The 25,271-nt window shown below is 48.7% G+C and overlaps 1 protein-coding gene across 1 annotated transcript in view; it reads right to left on the minus strand.

Moving 5' to 3' along the window:
- Positions 1-25,271, minus strand: part of LOC140408747 (cytokine-dependent hematopoietic cell linker-like) — a 314,639-nt gene that overhangs the window by 188,634 nt on the left and 100,734 nt on the right. Inside the window, exon 4 of the mRNA XM_072496381.1 lies at positions 18,534-18,605. Coding sequence (XP_072352482.1) covers positions 18,534-18,605 — 72 coding nt within the window. The remainder of the gene's footprint in view (positions 1-18,533; positions 18,606-25,271) is intronic.

The following is a 25,271-nucleotide window of genomic DNA, read 5'->3' on the forward strand; positions in this document are numbered from 1 at the left end:
TTGCTGTACTGTAATCTGCTCTCATGCAAGTTATTGAACTTATCATGGGAGCAGATCACTGACTAGGGACCAGAAACAGAGACAGGGCAGAGACATGAGTGGAGATGACGGGTTTGAGTTAATTGTCTTTTATAAAGTTGACACATTTAAGAGTGATATGTGCAGAAGAATTTACATCCTCTCAGTCGTCACAGCTGAAGTTGCAGATGCCGAAAAGGCATAAATGGAAAAGGAAGGGACAAAATTAGTTGGGGCTATTGGGTTATGGGGATAGGGTGGGGGTGTGGGCATATGTATGGTGCTCTTTCAGAGGCTCAGTGGGGAGCCAATGGACTGAATGGCCTCCTTCTGCACTGTAGTGATTCTCTAATTCTGTGAAAATTAAGCCAGGGAAAATCTCAAACAAATGCAATAGGAAAAGTATACAAACTAAATTCAAAAACTATGGGCAGGATTCTCCATCGGCCGACGCCGAAACCGTGAAACGTGATTGGGTGGAGAATCAGTTGTGACAGCGAAATTGCGGCGGGCGCCGATTTCATGCTAAATAACAATTCTCCATCACCTTGACAGCGTTCCAGAATGCACGTACAGTAAACACCATTTGTATATCATTAGCGGGCCCGACCCGGTATTCTCTGGGGCCTCCACGATTTTCCGCCTCCGATGGTCCAAATTCTCAACGGTGAGGTTGACTTGTGCTTTGAAAAATCGGGAAACTGGCATCGTGGCTGATGAGGGCGAGAGAGGAGGTAGGACACAGAGAAGAGCGACTGTGGGCTGCTGGGTCGGACACTGGCCAGGCTGGATATTGGGTGGGGGGTGACAGGGGAATGGGTCGTGTGGCCGGGGTGACCCCCCACGGGACTGGGGTGGTGCCCAGGCACGGGCCGTTATTGCCGCCGCCTGTAAGGCAGCCACCTTGCTGCGCACTTCACTGACCACACACCTTGGTTTTGCAGAGTGAAGCTGGCCCTATGGGTCCCCCCACCCCCGCACCACGGCCATACCCCCCAGCGAACTATCCCCGCACCCAACCCTCCCCCATACCACATCCTCCCACCCAACTGGCCGGCACCTGCAGGCGGGGCAACACGCAGCTAACTCAAGCAAAACGCCCACAGTAACCCCTATGGGGCACCGGGTGGGCCGCGGAGCATACCGCTGGCAAAGGCAGCGCCAGCCTATGGCCGCAGCAGTGCCTGACACCATGGGGACTCTGCTGCCAGGGGTGCAGGGATGGGGTGGGAAAGAGAAAATGCTGGAAAATCTCAGCAGGCCTGGCAGCATCTGTCGGGAGAGAAAAGAGTTAATGTTTCGAGTCCAATGACTCTTTGTCAAAGCATTTTCTCTTTTGTTTCAGATTCCAGCATCCGCAGTAATTTGCTTTTCTGTAGCCCGGTGGACCTGGTTGGGTACGGGGGTATGCACCATGCTAACATGCCGGCCTTTCACCCCCTGCAGACAATGGATATTGGAATTCAACAGCAATGGTGGCCTTCCTCCTAATAGCCACAGCCCTGGGGGATGCCCTGCGGCTCTATGAGCTGGAGCTGTTCGAGGAGGAGGAAGCTGCAGCAGCGGAGCCGACCGCAGAGGAACAGGAGGCAGCCACCCAGGATGGAGAGACAGCTGCCCAACAGGCCGAGGAGGAGGTGCAAAGGAGGCACCACATGAGGCCTTGTGTGTACTGGCAGCGCCTGTCATTCCAGGACCTGCCGGGCTGGGCATGCTGTCGAAGACTCCAGCTGAGCGGAGAGATAGTGTGGACCTGGCACCCTGGGGGAATGAGGGAGGACATCTGCTCCCGGTGGATACCAAGGTGATAGTCACCCTGAACTTTTACGCCAAGGTCCTTCCAGGCACTGAGTGAGGAACTGTCCAGGATCTCACAGACCTCAGTGCACAGGTGCATCCGCGCCATCAAGGAGGCCCAGTATGCCCAGTCAGCACAATACATCCACTTCAATGTGGACCGAGCCCACCAGGATGCCCGGGCAGCGGGGTTGCTGCCATCGCTGGGATGCCCTGGGTCCAGGGGGTGATCGACGGGATGCATGTCCCCCTACGAATACCTGCAGATGACAGGACGCTCTACACCAATCGAAAGGAATTCTACTCGATGAACATGCAGCTGATATGTGACCATCAGATGAGCATCATACACATCTGCGCCCGATACCTGGGCAGTGTGCGCGATGCCTTCAACCTGGCACACTTGACGATTCTTGACCCACCCCTCTCCCCCCACTGGCTGCTGGGTTGGCTGCTGGGCGATGGGGGTTATCCACTGCGGTCGGGTTGATGATGCCTACCTGGAGGCCACAGAGCGATGCCAAGATCTGCTACAACGACGCCCATGCAGCGACCAGGGGTGTGATCGAGCGGTGCCACTACCTTCTGGGTCTGTGACACATCAGCCAGTGACTGTGCCATCTCCCTCTGGGACTGGGCCACATCCTTCTGAGTCTTCCTCGCGTCAGCAATGGCTGGAAACAGCAGCGGCTGGCAGCCTCCTTCCTATACAGGGTGGCCTGCCTCTCTTCTACTGCGTTCAGGTGGGTCTCGAGCTCGGCATGAATTAATCTAGGCACCGCTCTCCTTGTTGCAAACTTGTTGGCTGGGATGGTGTGTGTGGGGAGTGAAATGTGTATACTACAGCTTGTCAGCCTCCCGAGTATCAATCGCAAACCCGACAAATCCGGCACCGTTTCTCATTGGAACCAATTGTGTTCCACATGGCACTGGTGCTAGCTCCTCAACGGTCGCTGAATTGGTCCAGGTGCCGTGCCAGTTTTGTACTTTCAGTATGAACGTACTCCATACTAGCACGTTTATTTCTAACATTCGCTGACATCCCTGTGTCCACCTCCATTTTTAGTGGCTGGCTGTTTACCATCAGCACGACTGTAATGGGGGTTACCTTACCCTCTTCCACATCGTTTAAGGACATGACATTATCTTCTCCCATTGGACAATCCCCCATGTTATTTACTGATACTTCATTACTTGCTCTGTCTGTGCTGGGCAGGCCATGCCTTAGATGACTTCTTTTGCCGCACCCATAGCATGCGGCTCCTTGAAATTTAGACACATCTGGGTAGTGGCATATCGAAAGCACTCTGTTATTCCTCGGCTGCTTAAATCTTTCGTATTTATTGATTCTTCCCACTTCTGTACTCAACTCACTGCTTGAGTTTGGTCCCACACGCTCAGTTTTGAGTCATTTCCGATGTTATCCCGACTAGCTCTAGGATCTACTCAGGCTGCAAAAACCTGCACTCTGCACCAAGATCCATTGGGTGATAGGGGTCACATGATCTTCCCAATGTACACTCTTTAAAGGGGCCTGCTACTATAGCTCGGTTGCAGGGATTGCCAGAAAGATGATGGGCGGGATTCTCTGTCGGCATTGCATCTGTTTTCTGATACGGCGCACCCCCGCCAGCAACAGGATTCTCCGTTCCAGCAGCTGGCCAATGGGGTTCCCATTGTGGCCATCCCACGCCTTCGGGAATCCCATGGGCATGGGTACACTGCCGGCGAAGCGGAGGATCCCACTAATGGAGAATCCAGCCCGGTATATTTAGACATCAGTCTGACTTTGAACTCTAATACAGATTACTTTGGCAAGGTTTAATTCCTTAGCCTTCAGTTCTCCTGAGGTATCTACAAGGCAGTGGAGCTATTGGCCCTTGGCTGGGAGTTTGGTTCATGAGTGGCAGGGAGTATCCACATATGCATGTCTGGGGCCCAAACCTCCTCAAAGCCCCTCTGAAGCTTTAGTGTGGGGCCATGAGGGACTCAGTTTCCGTGCATCACCACAAGGAGGCAAAACTGAGGACATGCAGATGGAGAGGCTATGTACTGACAGGGAGAATTTACACATTTGGCTCTCTTTCATATTGCTGCTAGCCAACAATGCGGGCTGAAAATGGGAAGCAAACTAGCAGCCGAAAGTAGGAAACATTGCTTACTGTGATGAATGCATCAATGTAGGAATTTCAGTTTCTTATATATATATGTATCTGGTGCAGTAACCTCCAGTATGGAGTCGACCAGCTGTTGCCTAGCTGCCCTCTTGTTCCTGTCTTTGCATGCCTTAAATGCAATAATTTCCCTTCCTTATCATGGCCTTCAGTGCCTTCCAGGACGTGGAGGGTGAGACCTCTCCATTCTGATTATTGGTAATGTACCCGTCTATGGTTTGTGATATCTGTTCACAAAATACCTTGTCAGCAAGGATGGCTGTGTCCAGCCTCCATGGGGAGCGCTGTGCCCGGCCCATCTCCAACCTCAAATCCACGTAGTGTAGAGCGTGGTCGAGATTGCTCCGCTCCCACTATCTCTGGAAGCACCGCTTTTCCCACTACAAAGAAGTCGATCTTGGAGTAGACCAGATGTGCCTGGGAGAAGGAGAACTCCTTCTCCCCTGGGTGCATGAGGTTCCATGGGTCCACTGCTTCCACATGCTCCATGAAGGTAATAACTCTCTCGCCACGTTTGATAGTTCCCTCGATTTGGGGCTGGAGCTGTCCGTTCATGGATCCTGTCCCCACCTCCTGCCGCCCGCATAATGAGTCACTGTGAGTCTATGATGGGGATTTCTGCCACGGTTTTATTTATGAATTCTGCGTCATCCCAGTTGGGAAAATACAAGTTTACGATGATCACTGATGCTCCTTCCAGGACACCGCTAACCATGACATACTGTCCCCGGGGTCTGTGTATGTCTTTGTCGGCGTGAAGGCTGTCCTCTTGTTAAACAGTCTGGCCACCCCCTCTATCCGTCATCCCGTAACACTATTGGTTTGTCTGTCCCACCCAGCTCTTTCTTACCCACAGTTGGTCCTTCTCCCTCAGGTGTGTCTCTTGGAGGAAGATAATATCGGCCCTCAGGCTTTTCAGATGGATGAAGACTCTGGATCTTTTCACTGGGCCGTTCAGTCCCTCGACATTCCAGGTAACTCTCCTAATGGCCGGTTTCTGTCCCCCCACCCCCACCCCCACTCCTGCAGGGTTAACCATACTTACTTTGTGGATACACCCCAGCACTTGGGGGTTTCCCTTTAATTGGTGTCCATTCAAGATGGCTGTTGTCATCATGTTCACCAAGCGACTGAGCCCCTGCACTCTGGGGTTTCCCTTTGTCTCAGGACCATCCAAGTTGCCCATTGCCACCATATTCATCATGTGGACGGTCCGCTGCATTCCTGGATTTCCCTTCGTTTGTGGCCCATCTAAGATGGCTGTTCTCGGTGTACTTCTTTCTGCGGTTGCCTTGTGTGCCCTGTCATAGCCAGCGTTCTACCATCCCCCCACCTCCCAGTTCCCCCCTTGAGCCCATCTATCCCCCCACCCCCGCATGCCCTGCGGGCCTCCCCCTACCTTTGCACCCCCCTATCTTTCACCCCTACTTCCCCTATCCAGCGTTTTCTCCCCTCCTTCTGCTAGGCACTCTCTCCCCCTTGGGAGCTGTGCCGTGGTCCCCCCTTCTCCCATACTTGCTTGCGTTAGTTTGCTCGCTATTGTGGCGGCTTCCCCCAGGAGTGATCTTTACCTTCTCCTACTCGCTGTGTTCCTTCCCCCCCATCCTCCTCCTTCTCCCCACACGTTTCTGCACCTTAATGCTCTCACCCTCTCCTTCCTGGGACTCAGAGCAGACCAATAACAAGGCAGTTCTATCTTGCGCAATTGTCCTTTTTTTCAGAAATCTGTATTCAGTGCTGTTGCTGCTGCTTTCCCAGCCTGGGCCTGTGTGCAAATTTGTTCAATTCGGCTGGAGCAGTGAAGTAATACTCCTTCCCCTGGAAGGTTACCCAGATCTTGTCTGGGTACAGCTTCCCAAACCGCACCTTGCTATCGTATAGACCTGCCTTGGCTGTGGTGAATTCAGCCCGGCGCTTGGCCAGATCTGCCGCAATGTCCTGGTACACATGGATCGAGGGTCCCTCCCACTTACAGGACTGTGTGCACCTTGCCCAGTTCGGGATCTTCTCCCAGTCTTGGTACCGGTTCAGCTTTGCGATTGTAGCCCGAAGCTGCTCCCCAATTTTGGGCCTTGGCCGGAGTGACCCGTGGGCTCAGTCTACCTTTTGGGATTTGGGGAAGTTCTCCCCACCCGACCAGTTTCCTCAGCATCTGGCCCATGTACACCGTGGGGCTCCTGCCCTCGATGCCCTCGGGTAGGCCAACAATGCGGAGGTTATGGCATTGCGACCGGTTCTCCTGGTCCTCGGCCTTCCCTTTCAGCATCCCTTGGGTCGCCACCAACTTTTCACCTCCATCTCTAATGAAGCAATCCGGCCAATCTGGTTGGTTGCTGCCTTCTCCAGCCCACTGATGGTTGCCTCCTGCACCTCCAGCTGTTGCTCCGTCTTTTCCAGCGCCACCTTGAAGGGGGCCAAGACATCTACGACCACCGCCTTCACTGTTACCATCATCTCTAGATTGATGGTGTCTCTGTGCTTCAGGAGCTCCTGTGTTAGGAGGTCCATCCATTCACTTATCGGGGGATAGTCCGGCATGTGCCTCGATGACCCAACCTGTTTGGGTGTGTGGTATTATAGGTATTATGGTACCTGAGAGGCTAAAGCACCATTGGTAGAACCTGTATGCTTGCTATTGGCTAGAGTGTATAATAGCTCCGCCCTGATAGACGGGGTATAAGAACCCGTGCCACCCCAGCAGCCCTCATTCTGTATCTGAGCTGCTGGGGGAAACATCTAGCTTATTAAAGTCTTCAGTTGGACTACAGCCTCGCTTTAGTGGTCATTGAATGTGCATCAATTTAATAAGCTAGATATTTAAGAATAAATGATGGAGCTCCGAATCAAGCCGGAGTGTCTGCAACGTAGCCCCCACGCGGCGAACTAAGCGGCAATCTTTAAGCACTGGCTGGCGTGCTTTAAAGGGTATCTCGAGACGGCCGAAAACGCACCCACGGGAGAGCAGAAACTGCACGCCCTGCACTCAAGGGTGAGCCCGGAGATTTACACCCTCATCGAGGAAGCGGAAGACTTTGATGCAGCAATTGAGCTGCTAAAAGGACACGATATTCGCCCAGTAAACCAGGTCTACGCCCGGCACCTGCTTGCAACAAGGCAACAAACCCCTGGGGAATCGCTGGAGGAATTCTACCGCGCACTCCTGGTGCTGGGAAGAAACTGCGGCTGCCCGCAAGTTTCGGCGAGCGAACACATGGAACTCTTAGTCAGGGACGCTTTTGTGGCAGGTATGCTTTCGTCACAAATCCGCCAGCGCCTGTTAGAGAAGGACACCCTGGGTCTCAGGGATGCACAGGCTCCGGCAGGCTCCCTGGACGTGGCCTCCAGGAACGCCCGCGCCTACGTTTCCGACCGCGCGGTAGCCCCCTGGGCAGCGTGGAACCCCGCAGCGGCCAACCCCGAGACTTCCCCCGTTTCCCCACAGGCCTGCGCTGCAAGGCAGCCTGGCAACCCCGAGGGGCCCCGCTGCTACCTTTGCGGGCAGGCCAAGCACCCCACCAGCGCTGCCCGACCCGTGCATCCACCTGCAAGGGATGCGGCAAAAAGGGCCATTTCATGGGGGTATGTCAGGCCAGAGCGGTGGCCGCGGTCTCCAGCGGCGAATCCGGACCGCCACCACTAACTTCTCCACGGGCCCCGTGCGGCCAGCGGTTGCCGCCACCCCCATATCTCAGGGCCACATGCGGATCTCGGGCGCCGCCATCTTGTTCCACGGACGCCACGCTTGAAGGATGGGCGCCACCGTTTTGTGCACCCCCGGCCATGTGCGACCAATGGGAGACGCCACCTTGGATGAACCCCCAGGATCCCAGCTCGGCCGACCACACACTGCCTGAACAGAATTCCCAACTACTGCGATTGGCCTCGGTGACTCTGGATCAGTCTCGACCTCGAACATTCTCAACCGCTACGATGACCGTATTCATCAACGAGCACGAGATGTCCTGCTTAATTGACTCTGGGAGCACGGAGAGCTTCATACACCCCTACACGGTAAGGCCCTGTTCCCTCCTCATCCACCCTGTTAATCAAAAAATCTCACTGGCCTCCGGTTCCCACTCAGTGGAGATAAAGGGGTTTTGTGTAGCAAACCTCACAGTCCAGGGAAGGGAAATTTCCGTCGCTATGTCCTTCCCCACCTCTGCGCGGCTACACTCCTGGGTTTAGACTTCCAGTGTAACCTTCAAAGTCTGACCTTCCAATTCAGCGGCCCTATACCCCCTTAAGGTCGACCAGCCTTCCCTGTTTGCGAACCTCACCGCGGATTGCAAACCCGTCGCCACCAGGAGCAGACGCTACAGTGCCCAGGACCAGATCTTTATTAGGTCAGAGGTCCAAAGGCTACTGAGTGAAGGGGTCATTGAAGCCAGTAACAGCCCCTGGAGAGCTCAAGTAGTGGTGGTAAAGACCGGGGAGACGCATAGGATGGTCATCGACTACAGTCAGACCATCAACATGTTTACGCAGCTGGACGCGTACCCTCTCCCCCGCATATCCGACCTGGTAAACAGGATTGCGCATTATAAGGTCTTCTCCACGGTGGATCTCAAGTCCGCCTACCACCAGCTCCCCATCCGCACTAGTGACCGCAAATACACTGCCTTCGAGGCAGCAGGGCGGCTCTATCACTTCTTAAGGGTTCCCTTTGGTGTCACTAATGGGGTCTCTGTCTTCCAGCGCGAGATGGACCGAATGGTTGACCGGTACGGTTTACGGGCAACATTCCCGTATCTCGATAATGTCACCATCTGCGGCCACGACCAGCAGGACCACGACACCAACCTCCGAAAATTTCTCCAGACCGCTAAAATCCTTAACCTAACATACAATAAGGATAAATGCGTGTTTAGTACCGACCGTATAGCCATTCTCGGCTACGTAGTGCGAAATGGAGTTATAGGCCCCGACCCCTTATGGAGTTCCCCCTCCCTCACTTCTCTAAGGCCTTGAAACGCTGTCTAGGGTTTTTTAGCTACTACGCCCAGTGGGTCCCCAACTATGCGGACACGGCCCGTCCCCTGATCCAATCCACAGCTTTTCCCCTGTCGATAGAGGCCAGCCAGGCCTTCAGCCGCATCAGAGCAAACATTGCAAAGGCCACGATGCACGCCATCGACGAGTCCCTCCCCTTCCAGGTCGAGAGCGATGCATCCGACGTAGCTCTGGCGGCCACCCTCAACCAAGCGGGCAGACCCGTGGCCTTCTTCTCCCGTACCCTCCATGCTTCCGAAATCCGCCATTCCTCAGTCGAAAAGGAGGCCCAGGCCATAGTAGAAGCTGTGCGACATTGGAGGCATTACCTGGCCGGCAGGAGATTCACTCTCCTCACTGACCAACGGTCGGTTGCTTTCAGGTTCGATAATGCACAGCGGGACAAGATAAAAAACGACAAGATCTTGCGATGGAGGATTGAACTCTCCACCTACAACTACGAGATCTTGTATCGTCCCGGGAAGCTAAACAAGCCTCCTGACACCCTGTCCCGTGGCACATGTGCCACCGCACAAGTGGACCGCCTCCGAGCCCTCCACGAGGACCTCTACCACCCGGGGGTCACTCGCTTTTTCCATTTCGTCAAGACCCGCAACCTGCCCTGCTCCATCGAGGAGGTCAGGACGGCCACCAGGGACTGCCAAATCTGCGCAGAGTGCAAACCGCACTTCTACCGGCCAGATTGAGCGCACCTGATAAAGGCTTCCCGTCCCTTTGAACGTCTCAGCATGGACTTCAAAGGCCCCCTCCCCTCCACCGACCGCATCACGTACTTCCTGAACGTGATTGACGAGTACTCCCGGTTCCCATTCGCCATCACTGCCCCGACATGACCGCAACCACCGTCATCAAGGCCCTCCATAGCATCTTTACGCTGTTCGGGTTCCCCGCTTACATACATAGTGATAGGGGGTCCTCCTTTATGAGCGACGAACTGTGTCAATTCCTGCTCAGCAAGGGCATCGCCTTGAGCATGACGACCAGTTACAACCCCCGGGGTAACGGACAGGTAGAGAGGGAGAACGGAACTGTCGGGAAGACCGTCCTACTGGCCCTACGGTCCAGGAATGTCCCAGTCTCCCGCTGGCAAGAAGTCCTTCCGGATGCCCTCCACTCCGTCCGGTCACTGCTTTGTACGACCACCAATCAGACACCTCACGAACGTCTCCTTGTCTTCCCCAGGACGTCCTCCTCTGGGACCTCGCTCCCAACCAGGCTGGCAGCACCCGGACCCATCCTGCTCCGAAAACACATGCGGGCGCACAAGTCGGACCCGTTGGTCGAGAGGGTCCATCTGCTCCATGCTAACCCCCAGTACGCCTACGTGGCGTACCCCGACGGCCGACAAGATACGGTCTCCCTACGAGACCTGGCGCCTGCTGGAACTCCACGCACATCCCAGACACCAGTCCCACCCTCCCCTCCACCGCAGCACCTTACAGGAGGATTGGTCCTTCCACCGCCCCCGTCTAGGCCCCACCCACCGATGCCCCCCACAGGCGCTCCCTTCCCAGGTCAGCCGTTTTCCCCACCAGCGCCGTCTAGGGGTGACAAAGCTGCCATGGAGATTGAAGCCACGCTCCCGGAGTCACACACGCCCGGCCCTCCATTGGAGTCACCACCGAGGCTCCGATGATCACAGAGGACGACCAGGGCTCCCGCTCGACTGATTGCTTCATTTTAACTGTAATCTGTAAATATAAACCACCAAATGTACATAGCTAACAGACTTGTAAATAGTTACTAAACACTGTACGGAGGTATTACGGTACCTCCATAACTAATTATACCATGTTGTTATGTTTTGTAGTTTCTGGCCACCCCCCCGCCGGACTTTTGTTTAACAGGGGGTGAATGTGGTATTATAGGTATTACGGTACCTGAGAGGCTAAAGCACCATTGGTAGAACCTGTATGCTTGCTATTGGCTAGAGTGTATAATAGCTCCGCCCTGATAGACGGGGTATAAGATCCCGTGCTGCCCCAGCAGCCCTCATTCTGTACCTGAGCTGCTGGGGGAAACATCTAGCTTATTAAAGCCTTCAGTTGGACTACAACCTCGCTTTAGTGGTCATTGATCGTGCATCAGAGTGCAGCTAGCTCCATCCAATTCCGGGTACTCAACATAAATAAGACCCAGACGGTTGTGTCACCAATTAATTTATTTAAGAAGAATGCAATTAGGTCAGGAAATAAATGAGTGAGGTAGTTAGTGGGAAACTATTATAAGGATTGCTTGCACAATTACTTGGCTTTGTTGGTACAGTCTTCCCTAATGAGCACTGTTGGAAAACAATTGTGCATTAAGCTGTGCTTTTCACAGGAAAGGCTCATCCTTGTTCCATATTTGCCCTTTAGGTAGGTAGGGCATAAAATTTGATCCTCCTTTTTGGAATGGTGAGCTATGAAAGTGGTCACCAGTGCTGTAGCTATGTCATTGTGTGAGTACGTTGTGGGAGTATTTGCTGGAGTGGCTGGGGACGGTTTAAACTAAAATGGCATTGGATGGGAACCGATGCAACGAGTCAGAGGAAGGGGAAACAGAGGCAAGGAATATTAAAAAGACAAGCCTTAAGGCTTTGTGCCTTATTGCACAGAGGCGTTCACAATAAAGTGGATGAATTAATCGTGCAAATAGATGTACATGGGTATGATATATTTGGGATTTTGAAGACATGGCGGCATGTCTTTTGTTCTTGTCTGTGTTTCACCTTCCTCTAACTCCTTGCATAGGTTCCAATCCCCCTGACATTTTAATTTAAATCATCTCCAACAACTCTGGCAATTACTCCCCCAGGACATCAATTCTAGACCTGCCCAGCTGTAACCCATTCAGTTTATACTGGTTCCACCTCCTCCAGAACCAGTTCCAATGTCCCAGGAATCTGAAACCCTCCCCATCACATCATCTCTTCAGCCATGAATTTATCTGATATATCCTGATATTTCTGCTTTGATTAGCACACGGCACTGGTCGTAATCCTCAGAATACCACCTTTGGGATCCTATTTTTCAACTTACTTCCTGACTCCTTATATTCTGTTTTTGAGACCTCATCCCTTTTTTCACCTATGTGGTTTGTCTCAATGTGTACCATGACCACTGTCTGTTTACCCTCTCCCTCTAGAATGTCTTGTAGATGCTCTGAGACATACTTAACCCTAGCACCAGGGAGGCAATATAACATCCTGGAGTCTCATTTTCCCAGAGATGGGAATTGTACATCCAGGGATATTCAGTATTTAGGAAGGACAGAAAAAAAGGAAAAGGCAGTGGGATTGCATCACTGTAATTACGGACAACTTTAATCTGAATATAGATTGGAAATCAAATTAGTAACAAAACCATAGAGGAGGGATTCCTGGAGTGTATACAGAATAGATATCCAGACCAATACATTGATGAACCAACTAGAGAACAGGCCATCCTAGACTGGGTATTATGTAATAAGAAAGGAATAATTCATAATCTAGTTGTGAAAGGCCCCTTGAGGATGAGCGATCATAATATGATAGAATTCTCCATCAAGATGGAGAGTGGCGCAATTGATTCTGAAACTACAGTCCTGAATCTAAAGAAAGGAAACTATGATGGTATGAAGTGCATGTTGGCTATAATAGATTGGGAAACATTACTTAAAAGGATGACTGTGGATAGGCAATGGCAAACATTCAAAGAGCTCATGGGTGAACTGCAACAGTTGTTAATCACTGTCTGGTGCAAAAATAAAATGAGTCAGGTGGGCAAACCATGGTTTACAAGGGGAATTAGAGGTTGCATTAGATCCAAGGACAAGGCATACCAATTGGCCTGAGGATTGGGAACAGTTTAGATTTCAGCAAAGAAGGACAAGGGATTTATTAGGAAGGGGAAAATAACATATGAGATTAAGCTTGCAGGGGACATAAAAACTGACTGTAAATGATTCTATAGGTATGTGAAGAAAAAAAGATTGATGAATACAAATGTAGGTCCCTTACAGTCAGATACGGGAGTTCATAATGGGGAATGAAGAAATGGCTAACCAACCACATACAAACTTTGGTTCTACCTTCACACAGGAGGACGCAAATAATGTACCAGAAATGTTGGGAACACAGGGGGCAGGATTCTCCGACACCCGCCCCCCCCCCGGGGCCGGGTCGGAGAATCGCTGGGGGGCAGCGAGAATCCCGCCACGTCGCTCCGACGGCGGCTGCAAAATTCTCTGGCGCCGGTTTTTGGGCAGGAGCGTGATTCACACCGCGCCGGTCGGGGGCCGTTGGCTGTAACACCACCCCCCCCCCGGCAATTCTACGGGCCCCGATGGGCCGAGCGGCCGCCCGTTTCCGGTCAGTCCTGCTAGCGTGAAATGGACATGGTCCATCACGGTGGGACCTGGCTGGTAGACTATCTACCAGAATCCTTGGGGAGGCGCGAGAGGATCCGGCTCCCGGGGGGGGGGGGGGGGGGGGGGGGGGGAGGCCCGGGGGCCCACGGTGGCAATCGGGGCCCACCGATCTGCGGGCGAGCCTGTGCCGTGGGGGCACTCTTTCCCTCTGCACCGGCCTCTGTAGGGCTCCGCCATGGTCGGTGCGGAGAAGAAACTTCCTGCGCATGCGTAAGAACACGGCGGTTCTGCGCAATGCGGCAAATACGGAGGCGGATCTGCGCATGCGCAGGACCACGGCAGCCCTTCTCCACCGGTTGGCGTGGCGCCAACCCCTCTGCCGCTGGCCTAGCCCCCGGAAGTGCGGAGGATTCCGCAACTTCCGGGTGGCCCGATACTGGAGTGGTTCGCGCCGTTCTTGGCGCCAGCGTCCGGCCAGCCCGCCGATTGCGGGAGAATCCCGCCCAGGGTTTAGTGAGAGGGAGGACCTGAAGGAAATCAATATTCGTAGCAAAATGGTGTTGGGGAAATTGATGGGAATGAAGGCTAATAAATCACCAGGGCCTGATATTCTACATCCCAGAGTACTTGAGGAAATGGCCCTAGAAATAATGAATATAATGGTGTTCACCTTCTAAGATTCTATAGTTCTGGAACAGTTCCTACAGATTCCTAATGTAATTCCAATATATAAAATGTGTGGTGCAGAGAAAACAGAGAATTATAGACCAGTCAGCCTGATGTTGGCAGTGGGGAAAATGCTAGAGACCATTATAAAAGATTTAATAGCAAAGAACTTAGAAAACAATGGCAGGATCGGATAGAATCAGCATTGATTTACGAAAGGAAAATCATGTTTGGCAAATCTACTGGAATTCTTTGAGGTTGTAACTGGTGGAGTTGAATGGGGGGAATCAGTGAATCTGGTTTATTTGGACTTTCAGAAGGTCTTTGACAAAGTCCCACATAAGAGATTATGTGTGTAAAATTAAAATGCATGGCACTGGGGAGAGTGCATTGAGATGGATACAGGTTTGCAGACAGGAAACAAAGAATAAGAATAAATGGGTCTTTTTCCAAATGGCAGGCGTGACTAGTATGGTACCACAGGGATCAGTGCTAGGACTATTCACAATGTGTATGAATGATTTAGAATGTAATATCTCCAAATTTGTAGATGACACAAAGCTGGGTGGGAGGGAGATCTGTGAGGAGGATGCAGAGATGCTTCAGTGGGATTTGGGCAGATGCAGTAGAAATGTGGATGAATGTGAAATTCTCCAGTTTGGTACCAATAAAAGGAAGGCAGATTATTATCTGAATGGCTATAGATTGAGAGAGGGGAATGTGCAACGAGACCTGGATGTCCTTGTATACCAGTTGCTGATAGTAAGCATTCAGGTGCAGCAGGCGGTAAAGAAGGTAAATGGTTTATTGTCCTTCATAGCAAGAGGATTTGAGTACAGGAGCAGGATATCTTGCTGCAATTGTACAGGGCCTTGGTGAGACCATATCTGGAATACTGTATGCAGTTTTGGTCTCCTTATCTGAGGAATGATGTTCTTGCTATCGAGGGAGTGCAGTGGCTGATTTATGGGATGTCGGGACTGACTAGGATCAGAGATTGAGTCAGTTGCGATTACATTCGCTAGAGTTTAGAGGAATGAGGGGGATCTTATAGAAACCAATAAAATTCTAACAGGACTAGACAGGATGTCCCCGATGGCGGGAGCGTCCAGAACTAGGGGGTCACAGTGAGGATATGGGTAAACCATTTAGGGCTGAGATGAGGAGAAATGTCTTGACCCAAAGATTGGTGAGTCTGTGGAATTCGCTACCACAGAATGGAGTTGAGGGCAATATATTGTCTGGTTTCAAGAAGGAGCTAGTTATAGATTTGGGGACTAAAGAGATCAAAGGATATGGGGGGAAAGTGGGAACAGGTTTCTGAGTTGGATGATCAGCCATGATCATAATGAATGATAGAGCAGGCTCGAAGGGCCGAATGGCCTATTCATGTTTCTATGTTTCTATAAATAGAAGTCAGATAGCTGGTGAATTTCATTTGCTATTTCTGGTTGCTAAACTTTATGACATTGAAATGTGGGAAAGCTAACAACATGCTTTTTAATTATGCTTATCATTTGAACCAGTCTGGCACAATATTTTAAGCTTTGTGTTGTGGGAAGTTTTCTTGAGTAACTAAGAAACTCAATGAGATGAAAATCATAATCACATCCTTCATTCTTGCATTTCTGCTCCTACTGCAAACAGCAAATAGGAGTGATCTAAATCTTGCAAATAAGTGACATGAGGGCAGCACGGTAGCATAGTGAGGGAAGCACAATAGCATATTGGTTAGCACAGTTGCTTCACAGCTCCAGGGTCCCAGGTTCAATTCTTGGCTTGGGTCACTGTCTGTGCGGAGTCTGCACATTCTCCCTGTGTGCGCGTGGGTTTCCTCTGGGTTCTCTGGTTTCCTCCCACAGTCCAAAGATGTGCGGATTAGGTCGATTGGCCATGTTAAATTGCCCTTAGTGTCCAAAAAGGTTAAGTGGGGTTACTGGGTTACGGGGTAGGGTGGAGGTGTGGGCTTGGGTAGGGTGCTCTTTCCAAGGACAGGTGCAAACCCGATGGGCCGAATGGCCTCCTTCAGCACTGTAAATTCTATGTCATATCTACTGAGTGGATTTTATGATTGGTTACAAACTGATGTTCAAGAACTGAGATCACAACTGCAATCAGGTCAACAGGAAGATTCAGCAAATTCAAACAGTTAAAACGCGAACTAAGGAAGAATGCAATTTAAAAATAAAGTATAACCACTGTGAGATGTACTTAAAATAAACAACACACTAGAACACATAAGATCACAATGCCGAACAAGGGCCAAACAAGAGCAGCATAGGGTGTTGTGAATAGTGTTCTTCCAGGGACCTTGATGCAGGTATAGAAAGGGTAGTCTAGCAGTGCGGTATCCCTGAAGATAAATGGTTATGGCACATCCCCATGGCCCCGTATCACCTGACTTCCAACAGCCTGTTGGAAAGGACTGTACAGATGTTCAAATGAGGGCTGAAAAAGCAGACTTCGGGGTCAATGGACACGAGATTGGTCAGATTTTTGTTCTGCAGTCAGACCACTCCGCATGCCGTGACCGGGATAACACTCAAGAAGCTTGACACCAGCTAAGACAAAGTAGCCTGTTTGATTGGAACCCCCATTCACAAACATTCACTCGCTCCACACTGATGAACAATGGCAGCCTTGTGTGCCATCTACAAGATGCACTGCAGGAACTCACCAAGGTTCCTTAGGCAACACCTTCCAAACCCACGACCACTACTATCTAGAAGGACAAGAGCAGCAGATACCTGGGAACCCCACCATCTGGAGGTTCCCCTTCAGGTTACTCACCATTCTGACTTCCAGAATATCATTGTTTCCTCACTGCCACTGGGTCAAAGCCATGGAATTCCCTCCCAAACAGCATCCTGGATGTACCTACACCACAGGGATTGCAGCCATTCAAGAAGGCAGCTCACCACCACCTTCTCAAGGGCAAATAGGCAATAAATGCTGGCCTAGCTAATGAAGCCCACATCCCATGAATGAATGAAAAAATGTAAATCAAAAGTTGTAAGAGACCCAACTTCAATCTCCCAAAATGGCACTTCCCCAACCCTGACATGATGCAAATATGTAATGATTGATTTCCAAGTTGCAGCCAATTTCTTATCCATTCCCATGTCTTATTCGGAACCATCCATAACCAGTACTCTTTCATGTAAAAGTTTATGATATGCTTCCTGGAAGTCTCTGTCTATTATGTTGCAATCTTTGAAAGTACACTGAAGTCCAAATGATAAAGGGAACATTTCTATTCACATTGCTCTGGGGAAAAGCTTGAAGGTAGCAATTATCTAAAGACCTGCTCAAGAAAGAGATATCAATAGTGCCTTTCATTTCAATGGACCTTATTCCAACTGCTATAATTTTGGTATTAATACTAATACTCCGGGGTTTCAGCAGACCTCCTGCTGAATGCTCACAGTCAATTAGGTGAATAACTGAAAGTTCAACCCTTAAAAGTCCAGGCAGATAGCTGTAATGTGAGAGTGAGGTGCAACAAGGCCAATCTATGCATTTAAGGCAGTCAGAATGGGATTAGAAATTTGTTACTTCTTAAAAAAGAATCTGAATTTGGCTTCAGTGTGGATCATTTTGGGGGCTGGTTTAGCACAGTGGGCTAAACATCCTGGGTTGAAATGCAGAACAAGGCCAGCAGCTCGGGTTCAATTCCCGTACTGGCCTCCCCTAACAGGTCCCGGAATGTGGCGACTAGGGGCTTTTCACAGTAACTTCATTGAAGCCTACTTGTAACAATGAGCGATTATTATTATGGAATTGTGTGTTTTGCTGGTCCCTAAAAACAAAACAAATATGTTCCTTAATCTGCTTGGTGGGGGATAGTTTCAGATTGAAATCTTACACATCTTGGGCAATGATTTCCATCTTGCACTCGGCCTAATTAGACTTGTGGGCACATGTTCGCAAAGATGTTGCGAAAACAAAAGTTTCATGGAGTTTTTCCTTTAAAATGGATTTGATATCCAATAGTAGATTCATAGTTTGTTTTAATATTTCTGTCCCAATTCTTCCTATTCTGGAGGGAAGAATGTCTTGCAGTCTGTTTTCTAATCAGAGAGAGAATACATCAGGTGGTTTTGGTTCAGTTCAAGAATTGGTAGGGGAGGGACGCAGGGAGATAGGGAATAGATATATCACAATTTCTAGTCTGCTCATAGTACTGTGTGGCTGTACATGATCGCACTCCGCTCTGTTCTGGCTGCAGATTTTAGATTAAGTATTGGAGCACTGAAGGATGACATAAATCTGAAGCTTGAATTCATCTGAAATTGCAAAATGGTCAGACCACCAGAGAGACAAGAAAGGACATTGGAAACATTACACGTGAAAAGGAGAATAATATGATGACAGGAATGACTTAAAACACTTTAGTTTTTTCCATCTTTAATTTACCTCATCTCTGATCTGTGCTTTATGTAGGTCAATACCTTTGTTTCAGGACAGTGAAGGCAGGTTACCCTCATGTGGATTAATTGTATATCACCATAAAGGTTTCATAAAAGAGATGTTCCTTACCGGCTCATGGGCAGAGCTGGTTTCATTCTTTCTCCTCCAAAAGATCTATCCTGGAATGTTGTTTTAAATTGCCTGTTGGGGGATTAGAAAAAACATTCTGAGGAACCACATATGTTTTTTAAACTGAAAAACTTAATTTCAATTTAATTTAGATAAAATAACAAATCCCAAAGAGAAAAATACTCATTTTTAAAATACCTTTCACTGTTGAAAATCAACCTTTGTTGCTTTTTTCTTTTGGAAATAAATTCTCAAAACACAAATAAAAGTAAACAAAATATTAGAGTTAGAAATTTGCCGGAGTCTGTCTTGAGGCCCATACTCAGTGCCTCATTTCCACCTTTAAGATTAAAATGATTACATCATTTGAAGTGTCAAGCCGTGGTTCAGTCTTGCCTCTTGCCACTCAGTCAAAAGGACATCCAGTAGATTCAAATCCCACTCTAGAGGCTTGAACACAAAATGTAAAGTGTAATTCTTCAGTGCAGTACTTCAGTGCTGTAGTCACAAAGATGTTGGCCGAGATTACCATTCAGCACTGCTCAGATCAGGATTCCCGATTGGACGGACAGTGGGGTGTCCAGTGAAAAAAGGCTTAGCACCCCATTGCGATGCTCTGATCCCAAGCCGGCAGTTTCAACGCGCTACCTGCCCCACTCCGGTAGGACGAGACAAAGAACTCGTTTAGATAAATGTGAATGGGCTCGAAGACTATGGGCGGGATTCTCCGATTGCCGAAATCGTGTTCGGCGACCGGCCGGAGAATCCCTTTTTACGCCACAATCGGGGCCGACAGCGTTTTTCCGATGCTCAACACCCTCAAATTCGGCGTACTTTCCGCCACACGCCGTCGGGACGGCGTCAGGATGTCACCTGAGGTCCATCCCCGATGCTCCGCCCCAATGGGCCGAGTACCCGCAGAATCGGAGAATCCAGCCCTATGTCTCCTCCTTCCTGTTATGCTCTGATCACCACTTCAGGAAATCCACCAACAGGGCTTTGGTGCAAGTTTGTCCAAGTGTGGCCCTGCTGCGGTGGACCCCGAGGTGGTCAAGGAGGTCAGAGCATAACGGAGGTGTCCCCCAAAATCCTTTGGAAGGCCCTCCAACCCCACAATCCAAATCCTGCTCCCTCCTGCTGTCACTTCAAAAGTACTTCAGTGGCTGTAAAGTGCCTTTAAATCCTAAGGCTATGAAAGGCATTTGTTTCTTTACTAATAAGGGGATCAGGGGTTATGGGGAGCAAGCAAGAGAATAGGGATGAGAAACATATTAGCCATGATTAAATGGAGGAGCAGACGTGATGGGCCCAATGACCTAATTTGGCTCCTATGTCTTATGGTTTTATCTCTCCCCGATCTGGGATAGAGTCAATGTTCTTCTTGGTCGGAAACCCAGAATCATTTTCTTTTAGTTCTTTGAATCCAGACTTTTCCAAAGCTGAAACAAAAACCTTGGGCAGGATTCGCCATCCGCTTTGCCGGCAACCCACTCACACCCACAGGTTTCCCGACGGCGTGGTGATGGCCACAATGGGAAACCCCATTGTCTGGCTGCCGGGATGGAGGATCCATCCCTATGTCTCCTCCTTCCTGTTATGCTCTGATCACCACTTCAGGAAATCCACCAACAGGGCTTTGGTGCAAGTTTGTCCAAGTGTGGCCCTGCTGCGGTGGACCCCGAGGTGGTCAAGGAGGTCAGAGCATAACGGAGGTGTCCCCCAAAATCCTTTGGAAGGCCCTCCAACCCCACAAGTGTGCCGCACCAGAATATGGGTGCGGCGGGATGGAGAATCCCGCCCCATGGCTACGAACATGACAGGTATTCTCCAGTCTCGCTGCAGTGATGGTGGGGTGAACATGGATGAGTCCTGGCCCATATTATGATAAAATATCAGTTAGAAGCACAAGCCATATGCAAACTGCCAAGGAATGACCTAGTTCTTGATCCCAACATCCAAGAATCCAAAATAATATACTACTTCTCGCCACAACCGATTATTTACACCACAAGCTGGACAATTTTCAATACACAACAGAATATCAGAATACAGGATTTGCTCTTGTGCTAAATACTGCTTGAGAACAAAATTCACTTAAAGCACATTGAACTGTTAAATGTTGGGGCAGCACGGTGGCGCAGTGGGTTAGCACTGCTGCCTCACGGTGCCAAGGTCCCAGGTTTGATCCCGGCTCTGGGTCACTGTCCGTGTGGAGTTTGCACATTCTCCCCGTGTTTGCGTGGGTTTCGCCCCCACAACCCAAAGATGTGCAGGTTCGGTGGATTGGCCACGCTAATTGGAAAAATTAATTGGGTACTCTAAATTTATTTTAAAAAACTATTAAATGTTCATTGGTTTAGTATGACCTATTATTAGAATTAGTACTACCTGAATCAATATCAGCATTGTGGCTAGCTAGTGCCATGCTGTTAAATAACTGCTGGTACTTTATCAACAAAATAGATGCTAAAATAAATAAAGGATGTGACATCCAAATTGATCAGCTGATCACAGGTCTGTAACATGTATCATAACTATTGCAGCACATCCGTGGTAAATACATCAATCGGTGAATAATTGTCGCTGATTTATTTCTCTGCACGTTGATTCTTGATTCTAGCTCTGAATCCTTGAAGTTTAGTTTGTGAATGGAGAAATCTAAACCTACGATTTTCATGCAGCCACAGACTACCCATGGAGAATATTAACTCAGTATTCCAGTTATCATCCCCATGTAATGGTTAATAGAAACAATGATGTGAAGATGCTGGCGTTGGATTGGGGTGGGCACAGTAAGAAGTCTTACAACACCAGGTTAAATTCCAACAGGTTTGTTTTCAATCACTAGCTTTCGGAGCACTGCTCCTTCCTCAGGTGAAGGTCCTTCACCTGAGGAAGGAGCAGTGCTCCGAAAGCTAGTGATTTGAAACAAACTTGTTGGACTTTAACCTGATGTTGTAAGACTTCTTACAATAGAAACAATGACTGGGGAGTCCAGCATACCAATGCAAAATACAAGACTGAAGCATTGAGAATCATCTTCCGCCAGAAGTGCCAAGTGGATGATCCATCTCAGCCTTCTTCTAAGATCCCCATCATCACAATTGCTAATCTTCAGCCAATTTGATTCACTCTAAGTGATATCAAGAAATAGCTGAAGGCACTGGATACCACAAAGGCTATGGGCCCTGACAATATTCCAGCAATAGTACTGAAGACCTATGCTCCAGAACTAGCTGCACCTAAAGCCTAGCTGTTTCACTAATGATAACCAATACCTGCATGCATTAGATTCTCATTAGATGCCCTGTAGAAGAGTCATACGGACTGGAAACATTAACACTGTTTCTCTCTCCACAGATGCTGCCAGTGTTGCTGAGTTTTTCCAACATTTTCAGTTTTTAGTTCAGATTTCCAGCATCTGCAACATTTTGCTTTTATCACTGCATTTGATTCTTGTTGTGCAAATGATTATTTTGGTATTTGGCATGCTCTGTTTCCAACTCATTCATTGGTGTCTGAAATTCTGGATCTGTTCACGATTTCTCTTTCAATGCTGCCTGAACACAACTTGGACCATTCTATGATTTGATCACATTTCTATGAATGACGCTTGCTACTAATGGCACCTATAATTCATTCAGAGTACCTACACAATTTAAAATAAACAAAAATGCAGTCGCGTTTTCACATAGCTGGGAAATATATCATGTGCTGTGAGTATTTTGTTATGCATAGTGCTGGGCTGAGAAATGGCTCAAGGTTATTTGTTCCATTGCGGTTATTGAACCAGTAGGCTTCATATTTCCTTTTTGATAAGATCTCTTTTCTTGCTTTTGTTGATAATGATCAGTTACATTTTCATCAGCAGCGCAGTCACTTAGCTGTCATTACTACCCACCTCTACTAGCCAGTGCAGTAACCCCAGCCTCACCAGTTACTTTGACCCCTTGATTGTTCCCAATGAATACTGTAATTCACTGCCAATAGCTCTTTTTATCACCGCTGCCACTTGTGATCAGTGCATCGATTTTCTTCCAGATCTACGGGTCACAATTTATATGTGGTTCAATCTAATTTGCTCTGAAAGCTGGAGTATAAACTTTCCCTTGCAACAAACTTTCTTCATTGTGATCAATTATGTTTCATAGTTGAAAGAGAAAGAAAAACATTTGCAAGATGATTCCCTAATTAATGGACAACTTGAATTTGTGCAAAAGAAACACACTTGTTCAGTGCACCTTTTCAGAGTCAATCGTAATAGTGCAATTCTATCGGAGAACATCTATTGGAAGCATCAGCGTGGTTCAGTAATAGAGCTCTTGCCTCAATCAAAAGGTTGTGGATTCGATCTCCACTGCAGGCACTGGGGCACATATTTTAGACTGACACCGAAGGAGTGCTGCATAATAGGAGATGCTGCCATCCAGATGAAGGTGTAAGGATCCTCCTGTTTAAACCCAGTTTATTCCCTCATTTTTCCCTTTCTTTTACTTTTTGCTATTACCATTTTGATCCATGGAAGATTAAAAGACCTATGACTTTAATGCAGCCTTTGCCTTTAATTCAAGCAGAAGAGATCAGTGATGACTCAGTTTGACTGACTTCTCTGGTGGCCAATGAACTGGCTTGACGCACCCTGCCAATCGCGCCCAAAATGACACTTTCCATTAAATCCCACCCGTTATGTAGTAAATGTATCAACCAAATCAACAGTGTGACCTCTACACAATGCCAGTCTGTGCATTCATTGAAGAACATTAAATCATAAGAGCTCAAGGTTGAACTGTCAGACACACATCCAAAGATGAAAATGTTAAAAGAAATGATTTGCAGGATATCTCATGAGCTCAAGACACCCCAAAGCACTTTACAGTCAATCAAGTATTTTTGAACTGTAATCACTGTTACAATGTAGCAAGCACGACAGGCAATTTGCATACAGCAAGATGCAACAACAGCAATGAGATACTGACTAGATAATGGCTGCGAGATTGATCTCTGTAACACCCATACGTCCCAAAATGGCTTCGCCTCTGTAGTCGGTCACATCAGATGCCATTTTTGGGGCGGTCAGGAGTGCAGGTGTTCGAAGATTGTGCCAAGATAGGCAGATCATGACTTCAGTCAATGTGTAATGCTGATTTAACACCAACACTGCCATTTTTGGTCTCCTGCTCCAGCTGACACACAAAGCCACTGTTTAACCAGCAATATTTAAAGTGAACACCAACTGCTCAGAAATTAGATGCTGATTAATTTCTACTGGCTCTGCCTGACTTTGCACGAGAATTTGGTGGTTGTCGTGTTATTCACCCTGGGGTAACACGGACTGCAACACGATGCAGTGAAATGATCAAGAATACACCAAACGTAGGCGTTGGTTCAGTAAGATTTATTGAACTTCAGTAACGAAGCACACAGCTGCCTGTGGGTTGACTCTCTACTACTCTAAGTAAACTAACATTAACTATCTAGACCAGGCTAGCTCTGATCCACCTGTAGAAGATGTTGAACGATTTGTACACCCTGATTGTCACTACAGTTGTCACCAGTTGAAAGAGGCAGAGTGCTGATGCCTCGTGTGTTTTATAGTTGGAAGCCCCCCTCTGGTGTTCTGTCTGGTGATTGGTTGTGTCCTGTTCTGTATGTTGATTGGCTCACCTGCGTGTCTGTCAGTGCCTGCTTTTACCTCATGATGTGCATGGGTGCATATTATGTCAGTGGTTTCTCGAGTTGTTTAAAATTGGAGAAGTTGCTGTAGAGAAGGCCTTGGTTTTGACTTCAAGGGTTTTGGTCCAACCAGTTGCACTCAGTCATTAGTGCTGCAGTTACCGTCACCCTTGGCTTGAGGCAGAACGGATATTGAGCAAAGGTAATGCAAGAGGATGAGCTGCTTTCAGAACATAAATGAGGTGGTGGAGGAGAAAGGCTCGCAGCAGGAAGCATTATCAACTGAGGGAGCATTTCTCTTGAAGCAGTGTACACGTCGAATTTGTTTGTGAAGGAGGTGCTCTTCAAGCAAACCTATATCTGAACCGCGGAAAGAAATGAGGATGGCAGGAGGGGTAGGAAGAGGAGGGGCAGGAGTAAGGAAGATGGCAAGCAAAACACCCCCTTTGCACCTGGCATCTGAGGGATCACTTCATCTGTCTGTAGTTCCAGTGAGCACAACCTTAACTCCCTTTACGTTCTACCTTACATTCTACAGCAGTCACATGCCTGCCCTCTGTCACTGACCATCACAACGTGCTCTTGGCTACAATTCTTAAATCAAAGTGGTAGTGGGTGTGACCATCTCGCTAAAATTCTTTGCAGTAGGTTCCTTCCAGGCGGAAGCAGGCAGCACCTGGAGCAACTCCCAGTGTGCCAAGCGTTAATGCACAAGGGAGATGACTAATGCTCCTTGTGCCAGTAGATGGAGGTCATTGCCTTCCCCTGACCAGAGAGAAGCAGGCTGAACATACACAAGGTTTTGCCAGATAATGGACTTCCCCATGGTGCAATGTGTCTTTGGCATTGATTTTAAATGCAGAGATATACTGACACTGCAAAGAGTTCCACTCCCTCAATGTGCATTTGGTGTGCAATCATGCTTACCATACATCATACAAGTGAATGCCGAGCATCCTAGCAGCAGTCATGATGCTTTTATTCTGCACCAGTCCACTGCTTCCTCATTATTTTATCTACCACATTAAACTAGAGGGTGGTTTCAGACTGACAAGGCCTATCCGT

The sequence above is a fragment of the Scyliorhinus torazame genome, chromosome 3 (genome assembly GCF_047496885.1).
Source record: "Scyliorhinus torazame isolate Kashiwa2021f chromosome 3, sScyTor2.1, whole genome shotgun sequence".
NCBI classification, from domain to species: domain Eukaryota; kingdom Metazoa; phylum Chordata; class Chondrichthyes; order Carcharhiniformes; family Scyliorhinidae; genus Scyliorhinus; species Scyliorhinus torazame.